Raw genomic sequence first — 24533 nt, 5'->3', positions numbered from 1 at the left:
TATGCCGTGTCTCAAGAGTGTTCCCATACTTTCTTTAATGTCTGTTATGGTGTCTATGTCAAGATGCCTACTGCAGTCTGGCTATCTGATAATATTTTGACCTCAGCAAACTGGTCCTTAATTGACGTTATACAGTGCTGCAGAACCATAAGATAGCTACAAGATAGCAAGTAGTATGATCCTCTGTTAGCTACTGACATCTTTAAGCTTACGCCATGGCTATTTCAGGAATATACTACCGCCCCCGCTCCACACGGTCCTGGATTGCCCTGACAAGAAACGTCAGTGAATGCCACTACAGTTGAGTTGGTACTGTCTTCTTGTATGTCCTTTACAACCTGTTTACTTTCAACATTTTGTTCTGCATTTCTGTTCTTTGAACTACCAAGTCGACTGGGTGCTCTCCTCTCATCAGCATAAAATCTGCGCCAGCTTTGTATGTAAATTCTGGTTCATTGTTTTTTAATATCTACCTTTTTGGCTTTAAACCTGTCTACAGATTGGTTTACAGCTTTACCAAAAGGTGACTCTTGTTGTTTATAAGTATTGTTGTTGGAAAGATACTGTTCCAGTTGTTGTTTTATTGGTTCTACTATGTTCTTAGATTGATTTTTTGCCAATTCACGCACCGATATTTCCTCGATTCTTACGTCGATAGGTTGCGTATTGACTTCGACTTGATGTTCCTGGTAGTCCAAGGCATAATGACAGGCCTTTTCTTTGTAGTACGTACTGCTTCTAGTTTTTTCATATTGTCTGCAGATGTTATTTGCCAGACTGGGCATGCATACTCCATAATAGATCTTACCATGCTGTTATAAATTTGGAGTAAATTTGCTTTTGATATTTTCCCCATGCCCTTAACATGCTTTATATCTCTTATTACAGTCATTACATACATCGCATTGTTTGTTCTTTTCTGCATTATGTTGATGTGGGTGTCAAATTTTAATTTCTCATCCAGAGTTACACCGAGTAGTTTTGGTGTTGGACTGTATTTAAATTTGAAGGAGTTTACGATTAATGTTTTTTTGCTCTGCATCTGTGATGTCTTTAGAGAAAAGGCAAACTTGACATTTCCCAGGTTAACATTAATTCTCCATTGTTGTGTCCACTTTAAATAGTACTCGTTGTCCGTATTCTAAACTCCTAGAGCAAATTCAACATCTGCCAGAACGCACTGCTACTTCTGCTGTTTACTCATGTTACTTGCTTCACGGTCAAATCCCAGTTGAGGTTGAACTTCATAAGCATATGCTTATTATTTTTCGGATATCACATTAGTAGCCATGGTTCAGTCGAGCGTGAGTTTACTATCAGACAATTGGCCGTAATGCCCCGTGATTCAGATAGTTGGTCTTTAAAAACTGTTGATTTAACAGAACAGTATGGTTTACAATCACCACATGATCTTATTAAAAAAGAAAAACCTTCTCTTCATACTGAAACGATTTACTTGCAAAACAGAAGTAAAATCTAAAACATCTCTAATATTTATAAAATCAGATAGTACAATACTAATCTCTCATGATCCCATATGAATGATTTCAAATACAACAATAATATAATATATACATATATGCATACATACATTGAGATTGAGCTACTATATTTAAGCGACATTACACTGTTTGATGGTGCGCCTGACAGAGGCGGAACTTACAGATTAGGTAACAGGTTTCTGCTTCTGCCAGATAATGGCCACAATCAACGAACTGATTATACTGCCATGGTAACTGCTCATATTCGTTTCTTTTCCCTTGCATTGATGAGACAACCGATTGTAAATATTGTCAAACAGATCATGTCAGTAGATGCATCCTCGCCATGCTACAAGAAAAGAAAGACAGGGAGCAAAATTGAAGAAATTAATCCCAAAATATCTTGTTTGAAAGAAACTGAGCTTGACATACTTGGACTTTTATACGAAAAAGAACATGTCAGTGGCTTAGAAGTTCTTTTGAACAAAACATTATGTTATGATTCAAAAATACCCAAGCATTCTTCAAAAATCCAACCTCTTGCTAGAGTTTTGGATTATTTTTTAGATTTTGACGCAAGTGAATACCAAGAAGCAGTTGATGAAGGTACTGACAGGGTAACACGGTTTAAGGAAGATGTAAACAATATAAAATTGTCACTTACAAAAGCAAAAGAGACTACTTTTGAGACAGTTAGACATCTCCTTCCAGATGACATTTCAAGTGATGAAGACTATCTAAGAGGGTAATAAGATTAACACTTTCCTAACATGTCTAAGAACATGTTGAATATTTCAGATTTTTTTTATGCCCCACCTACGATAGTAGAGGGGCATTATGTTTTCTGGTCTGTGCGTCCGTTCGTTTGTCCGTCCGTTCGTTCGTTCGTCCGTCTGTCCCGCTTCAGGTTAAAGTTTTTTGGTCAAGGTAGTTTTTGATGAAGTTGAAGTCCAATCAACTTGAAACTTAGTATGCATGTGCCCTATGATATGATCTTTCTAATTTAAATGCCAAATTAGAGTTTTTACCCCAATTTTACGGTTCACTGAACATAGAAAATGATAGTGCAAATTTCAGGTTAAAGTTTTTGGTCAAGGTAGTTTTTGATAAACAGTCAGAGATATAACTCTATAGGGTTATTACAGAAAATAACTTGCGTGTGTTATTACAGATACTTTTCCTTAAATTTTCTAAATCTGTAATAACATATGTTTGTTATTTGTAAAATTCTTTAATCTATAGTGGACTCTAGGGAACTCTTGAGACTTTGCGCAGAAACTAAATGCATAGCCTTGCTAATTAATTTCTAAATGGAATTAATACATTTTTGATTAACCATGGTTAATTAATGAGACAAGGCTATTTAGGAATTAACTTAGCTGTGATAACAAGGCTTAGTTATTATAGGAATGTAACTTATTATATAAGACACTTGGGAATTACTGAGAAACTTGCGCAGAACCTCATTACATGCTCTGGTCATTATTTCTTACAATAAATTAAAATACATTGTAATTAAGCATGATTTATGTCTGAGCAAATGCTTTGAAGTGATATAGAGAAGCTGTGATAACACCCTTTAGTTATTACAGGCATATTTTTTCTGTAATAACATATAGGTGTACTATTCAAAATTGGAATACTATGAACTGTTACATCTTTCAATAGTTAAGTATACATAAAGAAAATAGTAATATCAATAGAACTTGTATACATTTTAACTAAACTTATGAAGTATATTGTCCCTTTAAAACATGTAACATACGTATGTTATCACATTTCTTTGATTTTTTAATCCACAATAACAAATGTATGTTATTTTCCTGTAATAACCCTATAGAGTTATATCCCTGACTGATAAAGTAGAAGTCCAATCAACTTGAAACTTAGTATACATGTTCCCTTTGATAAGATCAATCTAATTTTAATGCCAAATTAGAGAATTAATTCCAATTTCACGGTCCACTAAACATAGAAAATGATAGTGCGAGTGGGGCATCCGTGTACTGTGGACACATTCTTGTTATCTTTTGACATGTGTATCATAACACACATATCATGCATATGAATCAGGGTCTCTTCCCCCCAAAAAAATCATTATTCTTGTTTGTCCCCTTTCACTTTTTCACCACACAAGTAAGCACCCTTTTGAAAGGTTTTGTGTTGAATACCTTTTTAAGGGCATATCCAACAGTTTCAGGGGAGGTAATAACAAACGTTAACGTCGTTTATTGTTTCCCGTAATTTAACGTTATTTCAACGACGTCATAACGGAATCACCATTGGAATTGCTATGGCCGTCTGGAAAGGGCGGGTTCTTTCATCAAAAGAAAGGGCACGGCGGGAATCGGCAAAAGCTCATACAGAATATTAACAGAAATAGAACTCAAATCTTTAAAGATATCTTTGTCGTCTTAGTCTATTATAAAAGAACCGAAATTATCTTGATCATTATAGACCATATTCACTTAAGTTTCCGTTTTATTGAAACTATCCTCAATACAGTAGAGAACAACGAGAACAAATGCGTAATGCTTTATTATTGCATTAGAATGCAAATTGTAATTAATTCTTTACCAAACTTTTCCGAGATTTTGTCATTCAGGATAGAAAACTCAAAGTTTGGTTTAACTTGAGAAAGATTAAAAAAAAAACTGGTTTCTTGAGAAAAATAAGATACAGCGTTAAAGTTCTTATGTACAGTACATACATATAGTAGATCTTTAAATGAATACGACCTTTAACTGGTAAACAATGTAAAACAATAGATGACACTGTAATAAAAACAAAATTGAAATAGGAAAACATTGTAGTATATAGATATACACTGACATACACGTAGAAAATATCTGACGATTTTGATGTTTACTTATGTATAAGAAAACAAATATGATTTAGCAAAAAAAAACAAAAACGGTGTAGGTCTTGATGTAGGTCTTGACTAATAAGACACGCTCTCATAAAATCAGCGGGTCCATAATAGGATAGGGGAAAAAAACAGCCATCGAAATACCATAATTCAAAATTGGGGAAAAGGGGGGGGGGGGAGGGCTAATTGCTTAACTCAAGATTTTGATCTTATTCAACTTTATTCTAGTACGGCATACGTTTTACCGCTAGCAAACTATTTATCTTAATAATGTATCAATGATTTACTTCAGATCCACTTTCGCCTCGTCCTAAATATGTGTGATATATTTGCCACTGGAGCACGGGAGCAATCAATTTATCAGTTTCATATAGTGATGCATAATCATCAGTTTACAACGGATAATTGTCTGAAACAGGGTTCCAGTTTTGGTATTTTATTTTTATTTACATTTTGTTTTTAAACGAAAATTTTAGAATTTCTTTCTGCATCTTTCTCTTTGAATTCATTTGTTTGAATAATCAAAAATAATATAGTAGTCTACATCAGTGGTTACATTGTATGCAGTCTAACAAGGTGGAGGGCAGTAGAACAGAAAACAATCTCCATTGTGTAAATGCAGTAACTCATATTTTGAAGAGTAAAACAACGGCAGTCACGGTCGTTTTTCAGCCCTTTCGTTTATTCTCAAGCTTTTGTCTTACTGATCTGGTTTTTTTTAATAAAGCTGTTTTTTTACCTTCAACTGCAAAAGGCGTAACAGATGTGTTTGAATCAGCCATGTGACTTATTTGAAGATTCATGTGACCTTTGTTGTTGTTTAGAGATTTTATTCGAAGTTCGTATATCCCTTCAACCATTTATTTAGATGTTTTTTTTAACGTATAGATAGCACGAAACTCACTGCACTATGCATCGAATATACATTTTTATTTCGACTAAACGAGGCTGCAAATTTATACATCCAAGCAGCTAAACGGCCGCACCATATTTTAGCAAAGATATTCTGTCGGATGGGAGAAGTCCAGAGATGTGAATAATTCTATAACCAACCAATCCTTTTGTTTTGAAAAAAGATTTTAAAGGTATACATTAATACGACAGCAACCCAACGACCCATATAATTCAAAACACTAAGAGTCAACATACAGATTTTTGTTATAGCTAGAAGCCTATAAAGAATAAAAAGCCAGAAACTGCAAAATGAATTAATACGGAGTCAGTGAGTTTTTCACTATCAGGTTTCACAATTTTGACGAACCAATCTAATTAAAATATTGATCTCTGATTACGTTATACTACACTCATACGTAGTATAACGTAATTAGAGATCAATATTTTTAATTAGATTGTTGACGAACACAATAGTAAAACTATCTGAATTGTTATCTCGTCCAGATACTGGTTCGTTATAAATAAGAAAATGCGATACGAGTGCTATCGAGACAACTATCCAACAAAGTCAAATTGTATAAATACATTTGTCTGCCACACCGTCGCACTGCCTTTGAAAAATTAGCGGGGAAATATAACGTTATTTTCCGAAACGTCTTAATTTTTGGCGCAATTTGTGAGGCTTACGTGAGGGATTGAGTAAACAGTATTATATTACGCAATTTTTCTCAAAAACGAGTATGGTGACAAATATTTTTCAAAACGTTATGACGTTCCATTTTTCTAAAAGAATAACATATCTCACTTTGGCCAAATCGACACCGTTAGAAATATTTCAAAAAATCAAAAATGTGCATTTCAAATGTTCATTACTTGCCGTTGTTTGGGTCCACCATAACGTTTTTGGCTTTATTTGAGTAAGAATTAATGCTTTAAATGGTAAAGTTAGATTTTTCTAACCATCTTGAATTATTTTTGTTTCAATTTGAGCCCAATTATATAAGTATATGTTGATTAAAATATCATATTTATTTTTTTCAATAAAAAACGTTTTTTACTCCAAAATTGCACAAAATGTTCAATTTTCAGCAGTAATTTTTGCAAAAACGAAATCGACAACATATATTTTTTTTGGCAAAATTCGATTCTCTGTCAACTGAAGAATGAAATATCTTAAAGGGAAAAAATTCTCACCGTCAGAAATAAACTGTTGGATATGCCCTTAATCATGTAAATAGCATTAATAGTGCTTTATTTCGTGAATTGCTATAAAATAAACAAAATTTCATTTTTAGCTGACTATGTGGTATCAGCTTTGCCCATTATTGAAGGCTGTACGGTGACCTACAGTTGTTAATATCTGTGTCATTTGGTTCTCGTGGAACACTGTATCAATGGCAATCATACCACATCTTCCTTTTCATATAAAATAAGACTTATTTTACTTATTTTACTTTTTATCAGTTTTCTTTTTAATTGTTTTTAAATAATGTGAGATTCTAAAAAATGTAAACCAGTTTTCTTTTTAGAATTTATTGACAAATTCAAAATGAATAATGAATAGTGTCATGCATCTTCGCTAGCCTTCGAGAGAGCGGGAGTGGATGGTAACCCTTGGCTAGCGAAGATGATAATCAAAGACTAGGTCATTTGAGACTTGTAAAAGAAAGGAAGACAAGCTGTTACATGTATAAATAATTATCTTTCACTTTTTTCACTTAAAATCTTCATCATTGTTCATTGGTTTAATTTAAATCCTTATAAGCTATTCCTCTACATGTACTTGTATTTTACTTGAAACAAAACACATACCATTAAGGGTATACGATACAGTTACAGGGGAGGTACATGTGTAATGACGTTGCTAACGTAAAATGTTATTTTCGCGACGTCAAACTGTGACATATCGGGAAAGATGCATTTTTCGACTGATTTTTATCATTCAAACTGATTTAATTTGAAAACAAGTTCATGGACCCCTATTTTTCAAAACAGCAATTTGTTTCATTTTGCAGGGAGATTATGTGACCCAAATTTTATAAAACTGTAAATAGAAAAAACAATTTGTGTTTATCTTTTATAACAAAAAAGTTATGTCTTTCTTTCGAAAAAGAAATTAAGGCCACAAATCTGAATTTTGAGCAAATATACATGAAGGTATATTTTTTATTACATATTTGATTTAATCAGGTAAAAAATAGCCTATATGCAAATTTTCACGAACTTGTAAATACAGGATCAAAACTGTATCATATGTCCTTAAGCATGATCATGATGATAAGCTTTGTAAATACTGACATGACTGTTAAACAGTAATCTTTAATAAATACCAATTTTAAAGACACACTTATTTAAAAACTTGGTTCTGTTAAGTTATTTGCTACATGTATGAAGTATTACTGTAATAATTTGTGTGTGTTTTCTTACAGTATGTTTGAAGCTGTTAAATGGAATGGTATCTATGGATTTGGTGAAAATTTAATCTATTTTATGCTTGAAAACCGGAAAGGAACTTCAAATGATATGGTATGCAGACAGCTATTCAGGGACTTTTTTGTTATGTGTGGATTGAACTTAATGTAAGTATGACTGAATACAAAGAGATATGTCATGTACTGGTGAATCATGCATTCAAAGCTTTGACAGACACAAGTCAGAATTTACTTCACTTTTTCATGTTTTTAGATAATTTTTGTCTCAAATGGAAGTGGCTGCATATGTCTTCACTCTCAATGTTTATATATATTTTGTATTATTATTAAATACAACATATATTAAATATGAGGAAGGAACGCAAGTGCAGCCACTTCCATTTTAGACCAAAACCTTCTTAAAATTAGCACATGAAGATATCAGTATTTTTGCATGAAATAATAATGCTTGAAGAGGGACAAAAGATACCAGAGGGACAGTCCAACTCACAAATCGAAAACAAACTGACAAGGCTATGGCCAAAAATTAAAAAGACAAACAGACAAACAATAGTACACATAACACAACATAGAAAACTAAAGAAACTGATATTAATGCATGTCCATTGTAGTGTCAAAAACAGACCATATTTATGTAACAAAAGCATGTTACTTTTCAATGAATAACTAAAAGTTAGCAATTTTATTAACTTTGTAATTATAACACTATATTTAAGGGCCAAAAAGGGGTCTTACTGGCCTACATCTTTTGCTGTGTACCAGGTACCTGTTATAATCTTTCTATACTTATAAAAGTATTCAACCTTGTATAAAATGTAAGCTAATTTTAGCATCCATATTATATTATATATACATATTAGTCTTTTATTGAATATATACTGTATAGAAAGTTCTATTAATTAACTTACTTATGTTTAAAGGCCTGTAGTTTGGATAAAAAGAGGCTTGACAGGATATTCTCTGTGTGGTAAAGACCCATTTGTGGTTTTTAGCTGTTTTCAGCTCTTTCACGCTTTCCCCATTTCCATTTTCAATTTTATGTATTTTATATATCAATTGTTTTACAATCAAACCAGAAGATTTTTCTAGGACAACTGGAGATCTTTTCAGACTTAAGTCTGTGGCATTATAAAAAAAAATCTTAAAAAGACAAACATTATTGTCAGTCTTAAAATCACTACATATAAAACTGCATTTGATTTAAGGGCATACGATACAGTTACAGGGGAGGTAATGATGTTGCTAACGTGTAATGTTTTTTTCGCAACGTCAAACTGTGACATATCGGGAAAAGATGCATTTTTCGACTGATTTTTATCACTCAAACTGATTTAATTTGAAAACGAGTGTATGGACCCCTATTTTTTAGAATGACATTTTGTTTCATTTTGCATGGAGATTATGTGAACCAAATTTTATAAAACTGTAAATAGTGCAATTTTTTAAATGTTGATAAATATACAGCAAAAAAATACTTTTTTTCTCAATTTATGACCATTTGATAAATATGAGTTATTTCTGAATAAAAAATGCATAAATAGTTAGGATACTTATAAAATACAGAAATTACAAATTATTTAACAAAAAAACATTTTGTGTTTATCTTTTAAAACAAAAAAGTAATGGCTTTTTTTGGAGAGGGAAAATACGGCCACAAATCCAATTTTTGAGCAAACATACAAAGTTTCGACCTCTTTTAACTCAAAAAGTAACACATGAAGGTATATTTTTTATTACATATTTGATTTAATCAGGCAAAAAATAGTCAGCAAACTGTAAATACAGGATCGAAACTGTATCGTATGCCCTTAATGTAAACAAAAATTCAGTTCTTAGTAAAAAATATTTGGTAATAGACTACTTTTGAGTTTGATGCATTTCAGTCAAAAACTTTGGTTTTAGTGAACATCATTCGTGCATTTAGGGGTATCGTCACTTCTGTTCCAATGTTGAGCAAGTGGTTGGAAAACTATAAAGCTATATTGCTTGAATTATTCGGCAAATTGAATTCTCATAATTGTCTCTCAGCACTGCAGCCATTAGGGAATTGTGATTAAGTACCTACAGAATGAATATTATTTCTAGTTTATCCTGCACAATGACGATCAGTAAGACGCTTGATGAACATTTAATATAGTGCAGGGATACAGGCGATACCCTCTTTCTGGTAAAGGATGTTATAAAGGCAAGCATAACTGATGAGTTTTTTCCGGTGACAGACAAAGTCGAAAATGTTCTATTAAAACAAGTAAAAAGTCTTTTTGTTATTGAAATAAAATGATATCTTATTTTTACAGGGATGGAGAATCAAAAAATAAAAGTATGAAGATTGGAAAGTCTGTTGTTACTTCTCACCCAGAATTAAGGTGTTGTAGTGACGAGATAACTGAACTAAACATGAAAACTGTGATGGTGGTAGGAGGGGTATGTAGTAAGATAATCTATTTTTTCAGGAGGATAAGGGTATCATCAATTTGGTTGATGTGGTTTCTTGTAATTTTTATCTATTTTTCCGGAGAATTATTGTATAATTGTTTGATGTGGTTTCATTTTGTTTAAATATAATTTTTCACTTTTTTGGTCTGTTGAAATATGTTGTTTGTGCTGTATTTAGACCCTTCTACAACGAAATTTGTTAACATGCATACGTATAAAAAGTGCGGTTTTTATCCAACACAATCATAGGTTTGAACGTAGTTTTCAATTGAGACTCATTTATCTTTACTACAATGTATATATATAAAATTTGTAGACTGAAATGTGTATATGTCCAACTGTTCATCTGACCATAACCTCATTAACATACATATGGATCATTGATAATGTTAAGTTTATGTGATACATCAGATTTCAAACTTTCAACATAAATTAAATCATGATAAGTAAGTAAAGCAGGCAAGACATTTCAGTGTGCACACTGTTCATGCTGTTGATAATAATTTGTTATATATACTATTAATGTACATGACATTCACTTTTTAAAACAAAGCAATGAGTATAATAAATTAAATCATAAAGCATTAACATGCAAACCTGCATTTTTCCTATATTGACTAAAAGGTTGCTTTATATATTTTAAGTTTAACAATATAATTATAATAAACAATTAAAGTTCATCTGTTTTAGGTAAAACAAAGAAAAGTTGCATTACCAAGTGCTCATGACTTTAAGATAGAAGATCTTAATCCGTATGATATAATTGGACGACATGGAGCCAATCTGTTGCTTGAAATACAAGATTCATGTTTTGAGAAAACAGGAGATGAAGAAGATGGAAGGAGTTTAGTATTTGGAGCTATGTGTGTTGGTACACAGGTAATAATGATTTTATAAAAGTGAAAATAGGGTAGACCCATTTTCATTGCTGACATACCAATTTTTGGATTTTAAGATTATAGGTAAACCAAAAATTTAAATCTTCAAAGTTGTACAACTTTTCTATAGGTTTTTATGCAGACTTTGACAAAACCATGTACAATTTACATTAGCCATTTGAATAAAAAAAAAATCCTCAAACAACAAAATGGTACTCACCAAAACTTACAAATATTACACAGTATTTGGAGGCAAGTTGAAATACTCCTAGGACAAATCGGACAAAAAGTTATTAGACTCAAAATAAACATATTTTAGTGTACATCAGAATTATATAATGATTTGTATAGATTTTTTCATAGAATGGACATTTATGATTTCAGTGTATTTCCTTCTTCTCTCTGTTTCTATTTCATTAATTTATCTCTCCTGTCCTGTATCAGTTTAAAGCTTTTGGTTAAAGGGGCACTAGCTGTCGCATTATTGATGAAAAACCTTGCAGTAAATACAGAATTAACAGTATTCAATTCCAATATTTTTGGATACTGTATATTCAGATATTATTGCGTGCATTTATTATTGTGATTTTGTCATTTTAAACTTTCATATTTGCTTTATTGTCAAAAATAATCCTGTTTAATTCATAAAAACTAGACATTATTTTGGTAGACAAATGTTCCCCCTATTTTTGTCCACATGTAGGAATTAAAGGAGACATACATCCCTTGGACATCTTTGTTGATGGTAATAATCACCTATAAATATTATCTTTTCCAAGTCAGAATATTATGTAACATTTTTATCAGTAGATTGTCATGAAGTAATTGCTACTGAAGAAGAGGCTAAATTTAACACTTGGCCAGTTGACCAAGGCCACCAGATTTTCGGCTGTGCAAATTAATTTTATCATCCTGATGGCCCAGCTTGTGGAAGTTAAATATTTTAAATTGAATCCAAATTCTACCCTTACCCTGGCAATATAAACAAAAATGGTCCAAAACGGAACCCTGAATTTCTAGTAAAAGTGAAAAGATTTGAGAGGATTTCTGAAAACCAGTAAATTCATTTTAATAACCCAAACCCAGTCAGACAACTATGCTGTCAATCTGAAGTAACAATTTGACATATACCTCCTTCTCTAAGCACATGTTCTCATCCCTCTTTTAACTCTTCTAAGATTATTTCATTATTTTTAGTGTTTTCTACTAAACTGTTGAATATGCATCGCTAAAGGAATGTATTCTAGTTGTCCAGGGTGTCATTACAAGCCTTTATTAGATGAAAACTTTACCACAATATTGTAAATGAAAAAACAAAACGCAAAATCTCATTAAAAAATCATAATATCTAGTTTGATATCCAACCTTCAATAAAAAAATAATTGAATTATTTTTTTGATCAACCCTCTTAGAGGATGGCTTGGATTTGAAAAAGCATTTAATGATTCATAGACACAGCCATATTGTCAAAAGGTCAACAGGAAGAGTTGAAATTGAAGGGAGACTATTTGGTAGAAAAGTTTTTTCTATGTTGTGATGTTATGCTATTGTTTCAGAAAAAGGGAGAAGGTTTGGATCCATTAAAACGTTTAATCCCGCTGCAAATGTTTGCACCTGTCCTAAGTCAGGAATCTGATGTACAGTAGTTGTCGTTTGTTTATCTAATTTATACGTGTTTCTTGTTTCTCCTTTTTAGCTCACCTGGCCCAAAGGGCCAAGTGAGCTTTTCTCATCACTTGGCGTCCGGTGTCCGTCGTCGTCCGTCGTCGTCCGTCGTCGTCGTCGTCGTCCGTCGTCGTCGTCCTGCGTTAACTTTTACAAAAATCTTCTCCTCTGAAACTACTGGGCCAAATTTAACCAAACTTGGCCACAATCATCATTGGGGTATCTAGTTTAAAAATGTGTCCCGTGACCCGGCCAACCAACCAAGATGGCCGCCATGGCTAAAAATAGAACATAGGGGTAAAATGCAGTTTTTGGCTTATAACTCAAAAACCAAAGCATTTAGAGCAAATCTGACGTGGGGTAATATTTTTCAACAGGTCAAGATCTATCTGCCCTGAAATTTTCAGTTGAATCGGACATTTCGTTGTTGGGTTGCTGCCCCTGAAATGGTAATTTTAAGGAAATTTTGCTGTTTTTGGTTATTATCTTGAATATTATTATAGATAGAGATAACCTGTAAACAGCAATAATGTTCAGCAAAGTAAGATCTACAAATAAGTCAACATGATCAAAATGGTCAGTTGACCACTTTAGGAGTTATTGCCCTTTATAGTCAATTTTTAACCATTTTTCGTAAATCTTAGTCATCTTTTAGAAAAATCTTCTCCTCTAAAACTGCTGGGCCAAATTAAACCAAACATGGCCACAATCATCATTGGGGTATCTAGTTTAAAAACTGTGTCTGGTGACCCGGTCAACCAACCAAAATGGCCGCCATGGCTAAAAATAGAACATGGGGGTAAAATGCAGTTTTTCGCTTATAACTCAAAAACCAAAGCATTTAGAGCAAATCTGACATGGAATAAAATTGTTTATCCGGTCAAAATCTATCTGCCCTGAAATTTTCAGATGAATCGGACAACCTGTTGTTGGGTTGCTGCCCCTGAATTGGTAATTTTAAGGAAATTTTACTGTTTTTGGTTATTATCTTGAATATTATTATAGATAGAGATAAACTGTAAACAGCAATAATGTTCAGCAAAGTAAGATTTACAAAAAAGTCAACATGACCAAAATGGTCAGTTGACCAATTTAGGAGTTATTGCTCTTTATAGTCAATTTTTAACCATTTTTCGTAAATCTTAGTAATCTTTTACAAAAATCTTCTCCTCTGAAACTACTGGGCCAAATTAATCCAGACTTGGCCACAATCATCATTGGGGTATCTAGTTTAAAAAATGTGTGGCGTGACCCAGCCAACTAACCAAGATGGCCGCCACGCCTAAAATTAGAACATAGGGGTAAAATGCAGTTTTTGGCTTATAACTCAAAAACCAAAGCATTTAGAGCAAATCTAACAGGGGTAATATTGTTCATCACGTCAAGATCTATCTGCCCTGAAATTTTCAGATGAATCGGACATTTCGTTGTTGGGTTGCTGCCCCTGAAATGGTAATTTTAAGGAAATTTTGCTGTTTTTGGTTATTATCTTGAATATTATTATAGATAGAGATAAACTGTAAACAGCAATAATGTACAGCAAAGTAAGACCTAAAAAGAAGTCAACATGACCAAAATGGTCAATTGACCCCTAAGGAGTTATTGCCCTTTATATAGTCATTTTTTTTTAACAATTTTCACAAAATTTGTAAAATTTTACTAACATTTTCCACTGTAACTACTGGGTCAAGTTCATTATAGATAGAGATAATTGTAAGCAGCAAGAATGTTCAGTAAAGTAATATCTACAAACACATCACCATCACCAAACCACAATTTTGTCTTGAATCCATCTGTGTCCTTTGTTTAGTATTCACATAGACCAAGGTGAGCGACACAAGCTCTTTAGAGCCTCTAGTTTTATATAGATTAGACCGTTGGTTTTCCCGTTTGAATGGTTTTACACTAGTAATTTTGGGGCCTTTATAGCTTGTTGTTCGGTGGGAGCCAAGGCTCCGTGTTGAAGGCCGTACATTGACCTATAATGGTTTACTTTTTTAGCTCACCTGGCTCAAAGGGCCAAGTGAGCTTTTCTCATCACTTGGCGTCTGGCGTCCGTCGTCCGTCGTCGTCGTCGTTGTTCGTCGTTAGCTTTTACAAAAATCTTCTCCTCTGAAACTACTGGGCTAAATTAAACCAAACTTGGCCACAATCATCATTTGGGTATCTAGTTTAAAAATTGTGTCCGGTGACCCGGTCAACCAACCAAGATGGCCGCCATGGCTAAAAATAGAACATAGGGGTAAAATGCAGTTTTTGGCTTATAACTCAGAAACCAAAGCATTAAGAGCAAATCTGACATGGGGGTTTAATTGATTATCAGGTCAAGATCTATCTGCCCTGAAAATTTCAGATGAATCGAACAACCCGTTGTTGGGTTGCTGCCCCTGAATTGGTAATTTTAAGGAAATTTTGCTGTTTTTGGTTATTATCTTGAATAATATTATAGATAGAGATAAATTGTAAACAGCAATAATGTTCAGCAAAATAAGATTTATAAATAAGTCAACACGACCGAAATGGTCAGTTGACCCCTTTAGGAGTTATTGCCCTTTATAGTCAATTTTTAACCATTTTTCATAAATCTGAGTAATCTTTTACAACAATCTTCTTATCTGAAACTACTGGGCCAAATTAAACCAAACTTGGCCACAATCATTATTGGGGTATCTAGTTTAAAAACTGTGTCTGGTGACCCGGTCAACCAACCAAGATGGCCGCCATGGCTAAAAATAGATAATAGGGTAAAATGCAGTTTTTGGCTTATAACTCAAAAACCAAAGCATTAAGAGCAAATCTGATATGCAGTTAAATTGTTTATCAGGTCAAGATCTATCTGCCTTGAAAATTTCAGATGAATCTAACAACCCGTTGTAGGGTTGCTGCCCCTGAATTGGTAATTTTAAGGAAATTTTGCTGTTTTTGGTTATTATCTTGAATAATATTATAGATAGAGATAAACAGTGAACAGCAATAATGTTCAGCAAAGGTAGATTTACAAATAAGTCAACACGACCGATATGGTCAGTTGACCCCTTTAGGAGTTATTGCCCTTTATAGTCAATTTTTTACATTTTTCATAAATTTTTGTAGATTTTTAGAAAATATTTTCCACTCTAATTACTGCGCCAAGTTCATTACAGATAGAGATAATTGTAGCAACAAGAATGTTCAGTAAAGTAAAATCTATAAACACATCACCATCATCAAAACACAATTTTGTAATGAATTTATCTGTGTCCATTGTTTAATATGCACATACACCAAGGTGAGTGACACAGGCTCTTGAGAGCCTCTAGTTTAAATTGTTTTTTGGATGGAGAGTTGTCTCATTGGCACTCACACCACCTCTTCCTATATCTATAAAATTAGTATTGTCAAATCTTATGATAATTTCTGGTGGCAATAATTCAAATATTTTAAAGTTATCACACAACGCAAATTCTTTACCAGACTCAAAATATACAAGGAGGCTTACCTATAGCGAATAAGGCTTTATTAGTATATGAAAATTGAAGAGTTAAGTTCATTTGTACCTACTAGAGTGATGCTTATATATGACTATGATTATTTTGTAGGTTATTTTTACTGCCCTTGAAATGAACAAAAGTCACATACATGCTATAAAACAATTGGAGGGAGAAGACCTTAACAAAGTTGTTGATATTGAACCATCTTCTATATCCTACACTAGACCGTATAACATATTGAAAGCAGCAGACAGAACTGAAATGTATGAGCCATTACTACGGTTAGCATGTTATCAACATCAAATCACATGATAGTCACATGGTTGTCTATACATTGACTGAGATTTGGGACATGTAAAATTCAGGAAGGGATTACATTGATAACAAGACTGTCTGTACTCTGCCTGAGATACAAACATGTAAAAATCTTGAAGGGATGACATGGATTACGTGACTGTCTGTAACTTGCCTCAGATTTTTGATGTGTTAAAGTCTTGAGTCTCCTCTTAGCTGTAACAGTTATGTAGGTATGGTAAGGAACTCAAGGACATCAGCTTGAATGAACTTTTAATGAACTCTGATTAAAAAGGAGATCAAATGTTGTTAACTTTTACAGAAGTAACACTTTAAAAGCCTAAGTTCTTAATATCATTTTTTGTCCTCGAGAAAAGTTTTTATTATTTGTAGAACATATAAAAATTTAAGAGCATCGACATATATAAGTGAAATACAATAACATGTTTATTTAAGATGCATAAAGACAATTTAGTTATTGTTTTTTTTTTGTCTCCCAGATATTGGAATTACTTATCCACAGTACTACAGTTGCACAAACATTTTTAAAGCTTTATATGTCAGTAGATGCTTAAAACATTGAATACAGATGCTTTATGATACAAAGTTTCCATCAGTTATATAATGTATATCCATTGTCATTTACTTATTAATAATTTTCATGGTTCAGCACATGCTTGGAAAAAATAGGGGTTTTTGTGATGTGAAATGTGTTATTATTTTTGTCCATCTGATGAGTTGAGCCTTTTTCAACTGATTTTTATAATTTGTTCTTATGTTATACTGAAATACCACTGTCCCAGGTTAGGGGGATGGTAGAGATCCCGCTAACATGTTTAACCCCGCTACATTATTTATGTATGTGCCGGTCCCAAGTCAGGAGCCTGTAATTCAGTGGTTGTGGTTTGTTTATGTGTTACATATTTGTTTTTCGTTAATTTTTTTACATAAACAAGGTCGTTAGTTTTCTCGTTTGAATTGTTTTACATTGTCTTATCAGGACCTTTTGTAGCTGACTATGCGGTATGGGCTTTGCTCATTGTTGAAGGCCGTGCGGTGACCTATAGTTGTTAATGTTTGTGTCATTTTGGTCTTTTGTGGATAGTTGTCTCATTGGCAATCATACCGCATCTTCTTTTTTATATTATGAATAATATTTGATTGATATAATCCTTTTATCTACATGTCAGATAAGTTTAACCTTATCTCAGCCCAATCCATGAAGCAGTGATCAAGGTCAAGTCTATTACTAACATACAATAGGCAATATGTATATACTTGATGTAGAATTATTGTAGAGTGTACATATCTATCTGGCAGGGTTCATTTGACCTAAACCTCATTTTCAATATTGATTGGTCAATATTTAAGTTTCATGGTTATTTCTGTTTCCTAAATACTACTATTTGAAGTATAGAAATATTTTATGATGTACACAATGTACATGTCAGTCTTGAAAGTTTTATTTGACATTTACCTCATTTTCACGGTTCATTGTTCAGTGTTAAATTTTGTGTTTTGGTCTGTTTTTCTTAAACTAAAAGCAATAGGTCAACTATATTTGATGTATGAAAGAATTGTAAGCTGTGTATGTCTGGCTGGCATGGCCTCATTTTCATGGTTCATTGGTCAATGTTTAGTTTTTTTGGTTAACTTTGTTTCTTAGAATCTATAAGCATTCCAAGGGGTCAACTATCTTTATTGTAATGAATGATTGTAAGGTGAACATGTATTTCTTGTTTAATTTATATGAACTTGACCTTCTATTCCTGGAAAAAAGAAGTGATAGTTGAAGTTAAACTTTATATTTAGGACTATGGATGGAGAGTTGTCTCGTTGGCACTCACACCACATCTTCCTTTATCTATCAACATAATATCATGATTAGTAAAGAAGGCGAGACATTTCAGTGTGTTGACTCTTGTTGTAATAAGGTCCAATTCTCAGATACTTCAAGCTATAGGGAACTTTATTTGGTGTATGGAATGAGTGTACTGTGTACATGTCTATCTGGAAAAAAGTAAAATCACAAAAATACTGAACTCAGAGGAAAATCAATTCGGAAAGTCCATAATCACATGGCAAAATCAAATAACAAAACGCATCAAAAACGAATGGACAAGAACTGTCATATTCCTGACTTGGTACAGGCATTTTCAAATGTAGAAAATGGTGGATTGAACCTGGTTTTATAGCTAGCTAAACCTCTCACTTGTATGACAGTCGCATCAAATTCCATTATAAAGTCACCGATGCGTGAACAAAACAAACAGACATAATAGGTAAAAATGTCAAAAATAGGGGTACAGCAGTCAACATTGTGTTATCATCTTAATCACTATAAAAACAACAAATGTAACGAAGAAGCACAAAAAGGCATACATCAAATTAACATCCTCATTTTGATTATATTATACGATTATATTTGTCTATGTAAAATGCACCCATCAAGGAAGGAGGGTATGGGTACTGGTGTAAAATTGCGCGTTTGAAATTCGCACAGGTAGACATGAAATAATTTTGTCGTTCAAAGTATGACGGGATGCATAAATACAGTCACGCAAAATAGATATAACAAACACTGACTTAGCAGTTAAAGTAATAATAATAAATATAAAATAATAGTGTGGTTCAAAGTATGACGTGATACATAAGTACAGAGTCACGTAAAATGTATATCACAAAAAAGTTGGTTAACAGTAAAAGTAATATTAATGAATAAAATAATTTTGTCATTCAAAGTATGACAAGATACATAGGTACAGATTCACATCATAAAATAATTTTGTCATTCAAAGTATGACAAGATACATAGGTACAGAGTCACATCATAAAATAATTTTGTCGTTCAAAGTATGATGGGATGCATAAGCACAGAGTTACGTCAAAAGGATATCTCAAAAAAACAGACAACAGTAAAAGTAATATTAATAAAGACAAAAAAAAAAAAAAGAAAAAAAAAAGGGGGGAATAATATAACACGTAATTAAGATGATAAACAACGTCAGTACGCAAAATCTATACTTCAAGACCATCGTGTATTATTTGTGAAGTTGATACGGAATATTTATCAACAAGTTCTGGGTACCTTCCGATGAACTTTTTTAGAAAAAGGACGAGACGTTCTTTGACATACCCCTGGTTCATCAACTTTCTGCTCAGACACTGGTGACGTTTTACAAAGTCTGAGTAGGAGCTGCAAGCTCTTGAATACCGAATAAGTTGGGAAATGTATATTCCATATGCAGGTGAAGTTGGTATGTTGCTACTAAGGTGGGGGAAATTGATAATTTCAAAATCACAATCGTCTCGTTTGTCATAGATTCTGGTACTAAGATGACTGTGTATGTCAAATTCGAGGTATAAGTCTAAAAATGAGGCGGATGAAGCCGTGTCTGTTGTCTCTTTAATTTCTAGTTCTGGTGGATATATTAATGGAACCCAATCAGAAAAGTTAGGATTGTTAATGGAAAGAACATCATCAATATATCTGAAAGTGAAATTAAATAACCTGGCTTCTTTGATCTTCTCTTTTTTGACAAGTGTCTGAAGGAACTCCGATTCATATGAAAACAAGAAGAGGTCAGCAAGGAGAGGCGCGCAGTTCGTTCCCATAGGAATGCCGACAGTTTGTTGAAAAAGTCTACCTCCAAACTCAACAAATATGTTGTCGATAAGAAACTCCAGCATACTGACCACTTGTTCTTTTGTGTAGCAGGTTTTACCTTTTTGTTTGTCACTATTAACGAAATATGCCTTATGAAATCCCAAAGTGATAAATTTATAGCGTATGCTACCATTTTTATGTTGAAAGGCATTGTGGATTATTTCTTTTAGGCGATTTTTCAATTTCACATGGGGAATGGTGGTATACAGGGTTGAAAAATCAAAAGTTTTGATAGAACTAATTTCAGAAATAGACCGAGATTTAAAATTGTCTAGAAGTTCTTTAGAATTTTTAAGAATCCACATATGGTTAATACCACTACGCGAGTAAACAGTTTCACAGTATTTCTGAAGACCCTCTTTCACTGCGGATAAAATTTTAGTCAATCTAATGGACAATTCTTTAGTGGAACATGAAGATGAGCCAGCAATATACCGTTGTTTGTACGGAATTTTATGAAGCTTTGGTATCCAATACAAACAAGGTAAGTCCTCCGATTTGGTGTTCAATGTAATGTTTATGGAAGTCATGAAGGACTTATGATTTGCTAAAATCTCATCCTTGTCAAATGATATGTCTTTGTATGTGGGATTACCTGAGTGCTCCTTTATACCCAATTCTTTTACAAGACATTCGTAGTAATACGATTTACATACAAAGACATGGAAGGGGTCATCTTACCTTGAACCAGTTCAGATGGATCATTAATAATGCTAAGTTTATGTATGCGATACTTGTAGTAAAACCTTTATAAAACAAGCTTTCAACAAAAACAGTTACTTTTATAAGTAAAATAGACAAAACATTTCATCATGCACACTCTAGTTTGACCATTATCTGTCTAAGACTGTTTTGATAATGTTCACATATTCCTTCCTGCCTTTGACGAAAGTCGAGATAAGGAATTTGAAGACATAGGAATTGCTTTTTCAACTGTGATTTCCTTGATGGCTACATCTATGACGATGATGCCTACGGCATGAACAACTGTTTTTGTTTGCTTAAATTAGTTTGATAGGAACTAATTGTAATAGATCATTGATATTTAATATAAAGTTGCATTGCTGTCAGTCCATATTAGTTTGACGACTATTTTGAGGCCCTGCATTAAAGGACATGGTCTAGTGACTTTGGATACATTTTCTACTTTCAATGTTAGGTGTTCTGCTTAAATAAGTTTGATAGGTCCGCTTGTGATAGATGAATGATTTTTTGTATGAAGTCACATTACTATGAGTACATATCATTTTGACAATTATTTTTGGGCCCTGACTTATACAACATGGACCAGTGTCTTTGTCTTAAATATCAATTTTCAATGTTAAGTTTGATAGGTATTCACTGACTTGGTACAGGTATTTTACTATGTAGAAACTGGTTGATTAAACCTGGTTTTATAGCTAGATAAATGTCTCACCTGTATGACTGTCGCATCAGATTCCATTATATTGACAATGACAATTGTAAACAAAACCAACATTCTCAATTTTATGTCAAAAATAGGATTACAGCAGGTCAATGTTGCGTTATTATCTTGATCACTACAAAAACAAACAATAACCATAACACAATGAAAGGATGAATAGGTACAGATCAACGACACATGCAAGAAAGAAACTAAAAAAGACAAACAAAGCACACCAGCAAAAACGAACAAGTAATAGAGAAATGATCACAGAAATACAACACATGGACTGGATATATAAGTACAGATCCACATCATATGTAACCAAAGGCACACAGAAAAAGCATATTAGCAATAATGGAAGACAAGAATACAAAAATGTTCATAAAACAAAAACACAATAATGGTATGTATAAGTACAGAGCCACGTCAAATGGACACCGCAGAAGAAAACCAGACTAAACAGGTAAAGTAATATTTAAAATCACATTTAAAAGAATACTTCTGTCTATAACACGTTTTTAAGACAATGTCAGTACCCATAATCTATACTTTAAGACCATCATCGCGTACTTAGTATATATCATTCAAGTTGCATAACTTTCAGTCTAGATGACTATGTAAAGGCTCTACCTCTAGGTCATGGTCCAATGACTTTGAATTAATTAGCAATTTCAACTAGTATATATTTGTTTAGGGGCCAGTTGAAGGACGCCTCCGGGTGCGGGAATATCTCGCTACATTGAAGACCTGTTGGTGACCTTCTGTTGTTATTTTTTCTATGGTCGGGTTGTTGTCTCTTTGACACACTCCCCATTTCCATTCTCAATTTTAGTCACATTACTGTATGTACATCTCATTTTGTCGACCATTTCCAGGTCAGGCCAGGAAAATTAGATCATTGATGGTTCAATGACAATTGATTTTATTTCTATCTGTGTGATGTCAAACGCGCTATTCAATGTTAGGTTAATGTTAACCTAACCAGTTGTTTGTCAGGGTAATGATTCGCTCCCAGTACTTAAAATCTTTCAATCTTTTATGGATGGATTAAGAAGAATGAGGTTGTTAAATTTGATGTATGCCTTAATACTTTTATTACTTTTGTTTTTGTGATATCCATTTGATGTGACTGTAATTTTACATTGAACGACAAAATCGATTTTTTGAACCTGTGTGACCCTGTGTGACGCCAAACGCGCAATTTTACGTTAGGTAGTATGGCATTTGATGTGATTGTCATACAAGTGAGAGGTTTAGCTAGCTATAAAACCAGATGAGTCAATCTACCATTTTCTACATATGAAAATATCTTTACCAAGTCAGGAATATGACAGTTGTCCATTCGTTTAATGTGTTTGGGCTTTTGTTTTTGTCATTTGATTATATGGACGTTCCATTTTTAATTTACCTCGGAACTCAGTATTTTTATGATTTTACTTCTTACCTGAGCATTTTCTGCAACAAAATACATAATTGTACTTGTTCACCAATTTTATCCCATAATATTGCTATTTTCATTAATTAAAAATATTTGGGCATTAGTATGACTTGAATAATTAAATCCCTCTCAGTGTCCATGTTTTAGTAATAGTTTTTTTTCTATAGTTTAATTTACCTTTATCTAGTCTTTTGTAATGTAAAAAGACTTCAACAATGAATATGAAAACATGACTAACTGACTGGTTTAAAAAAAACCTAATAAAATTGTAGCTGTTTTGCTTTTAAGTTTGCATGTGGATGTTTGTGTCACAAGTTTGTACAACATATCATTTATATTCCGCCTTTAGGCGAAGGCCAGCATCAAAACACAGTAAATATCGTATGCTAAGCTTTTAATTCATTTAACTTTGAAAAAGAATCGCAAAATGTTTTTATTCTCTTACAATATACACGAAAAAAAGAGAATGATGTATTTGTTTTTGCAATAGAGTTCTATTCTATCTATTTCCGTTTTGTTTTCAAGATCAATCCATCATACTTACAAAGTCGTATTCCACTGCATTCACACGTTAGATTACTTTAGACTTATTTGTTGTTTTTGCACATGTAGTACATCATTTGTTTTATGGTTCTTATGAGTCCTTGCCAACTAATAAAAAAAACCACACAACTCCTAAATCCTTCCCACTTTTTCTCGCAAAAAAAGAAAAGAAACACGAAAATAAAAGTAAGAGTTTAAAGTAGATTTCCTCGGAGTTTAACAATAAATAAAATATCCATTTATTAATTGATAAGTGAGATACGCATATAAAAATCAATTCAAACTGTAATTGAGAAAATATGATAAATTTGATATTTGCAAGGAAAAAGGTACTTAAAGCTAGATTACGTTTTTCTTTATTTGACAATCCATTGATTATGTTTACATTTGGTTGAACAGCTTGTTATCACTATGTACAACAATAAAATAGATCAGTCATTTCAATAAAGGACCGTGTAAAAATAATCACCTCAGATAATCATTTACTTTCAGGGTCAAAATAGTCTATACAAAACCATCTTTATAATGATATCCGACGCATTAAGATTGGAGTCTAACAATCAATTTGAATACCTTTTGATCATATTGAATTCCTTCGACTTAAATGTCACCATGACTTTAGTTTGATAGTTGAGACAAATTTAGAATATAAAACTTAATTTGGAACCCGTGGCGTAGGAGTAAACTGGAAAGGGAGAGGGGTAGACTTTAGAAAGTGGCAAGGACAAAAAGCGATATACAGTTTAACAAACAAGAAATTTGGCAGAGTCCTCTTTTTATTTTATACTATACTTTGTTTACTATGACGCGGAATAAGGGTCATAAACATCGAATTTAGCATAAGCTTAAATCATTTTAGCATATGCTATATTATAATTTAGCTTAAGCTAAATTCATTTTAGCATAAGCTGAATTCATTTTTGCATAAGCTAAAATCAATTTAGCATATGCTGAATTGTTTAGCTTATACATAAATGTTGGCGCGGAATCAAGGTCATAAATATTAAAATCGAAGTTTATTTTAGCATATACTTAATGAATTTAGCTTATGCTAAAAT

At 32.8% G+C, this 24533-nt stretch overlaps 1 protein-coding gene across 2 annotated transcripts in view; it reads left to right on the top strand.

The window, feature by feature from the left end:
* The first annotated feature begins 1770 nt into the window (after positions 1-1770).
* LOC139499901 (uncharacterized) overlaps positions 1771-24533 on the top strand; it is a 107328-nt gene continuing 84565 nt past the window's right edge. Inside the window, exons 1-5 of one of the 2 annotated variants that reach the window (XM_071288531.1) lie at positions 1771-2226; positions 7674-7823; positions 9974-10100; positions 10803-10991; positions 16234-17383. In XM_071288531.1, coding sequence (XP_071144632.1) covers positions 1805-2226; positions 7674-7823; positions 9974-10100; positions 10803-10991; positions 16234-16437 — 1092 coding nt within the window. In that variant the 5' untranslated portion in view covers positions 1771-1804 and the 3' untranslated portion in view covers positions 16438-17383. Of the gene's footprint in view, positions 2227-7673; positions 7824-9973; positions 10101-10802; positions 10992-16233; positions 17384-24533 lie in introns of those variants that run through there. The other variant, XM_071288530.1, reaches the window with a different exon arrangement.

The sequence above is a fragment of the Mytilus edulis genome, chromosome 13 (genome assembly GCF_963676685.1).
Source record: "Mytilus edulis chromosome 13, xbMytEdul2.2, whole genome shotgun sequence".
Taxonomy (NCBI): Eukaryota; Metazoa; Mollusca; class Bivalvia; order Mytilida; family Mytilidae; genus Mytilus; species Mytilus edulis.
The sequence above is the reverse complement of the archived record's forward strand: the minus strand, read 5'-3'. Positions and strand labels throughout refer to the sequence as shown.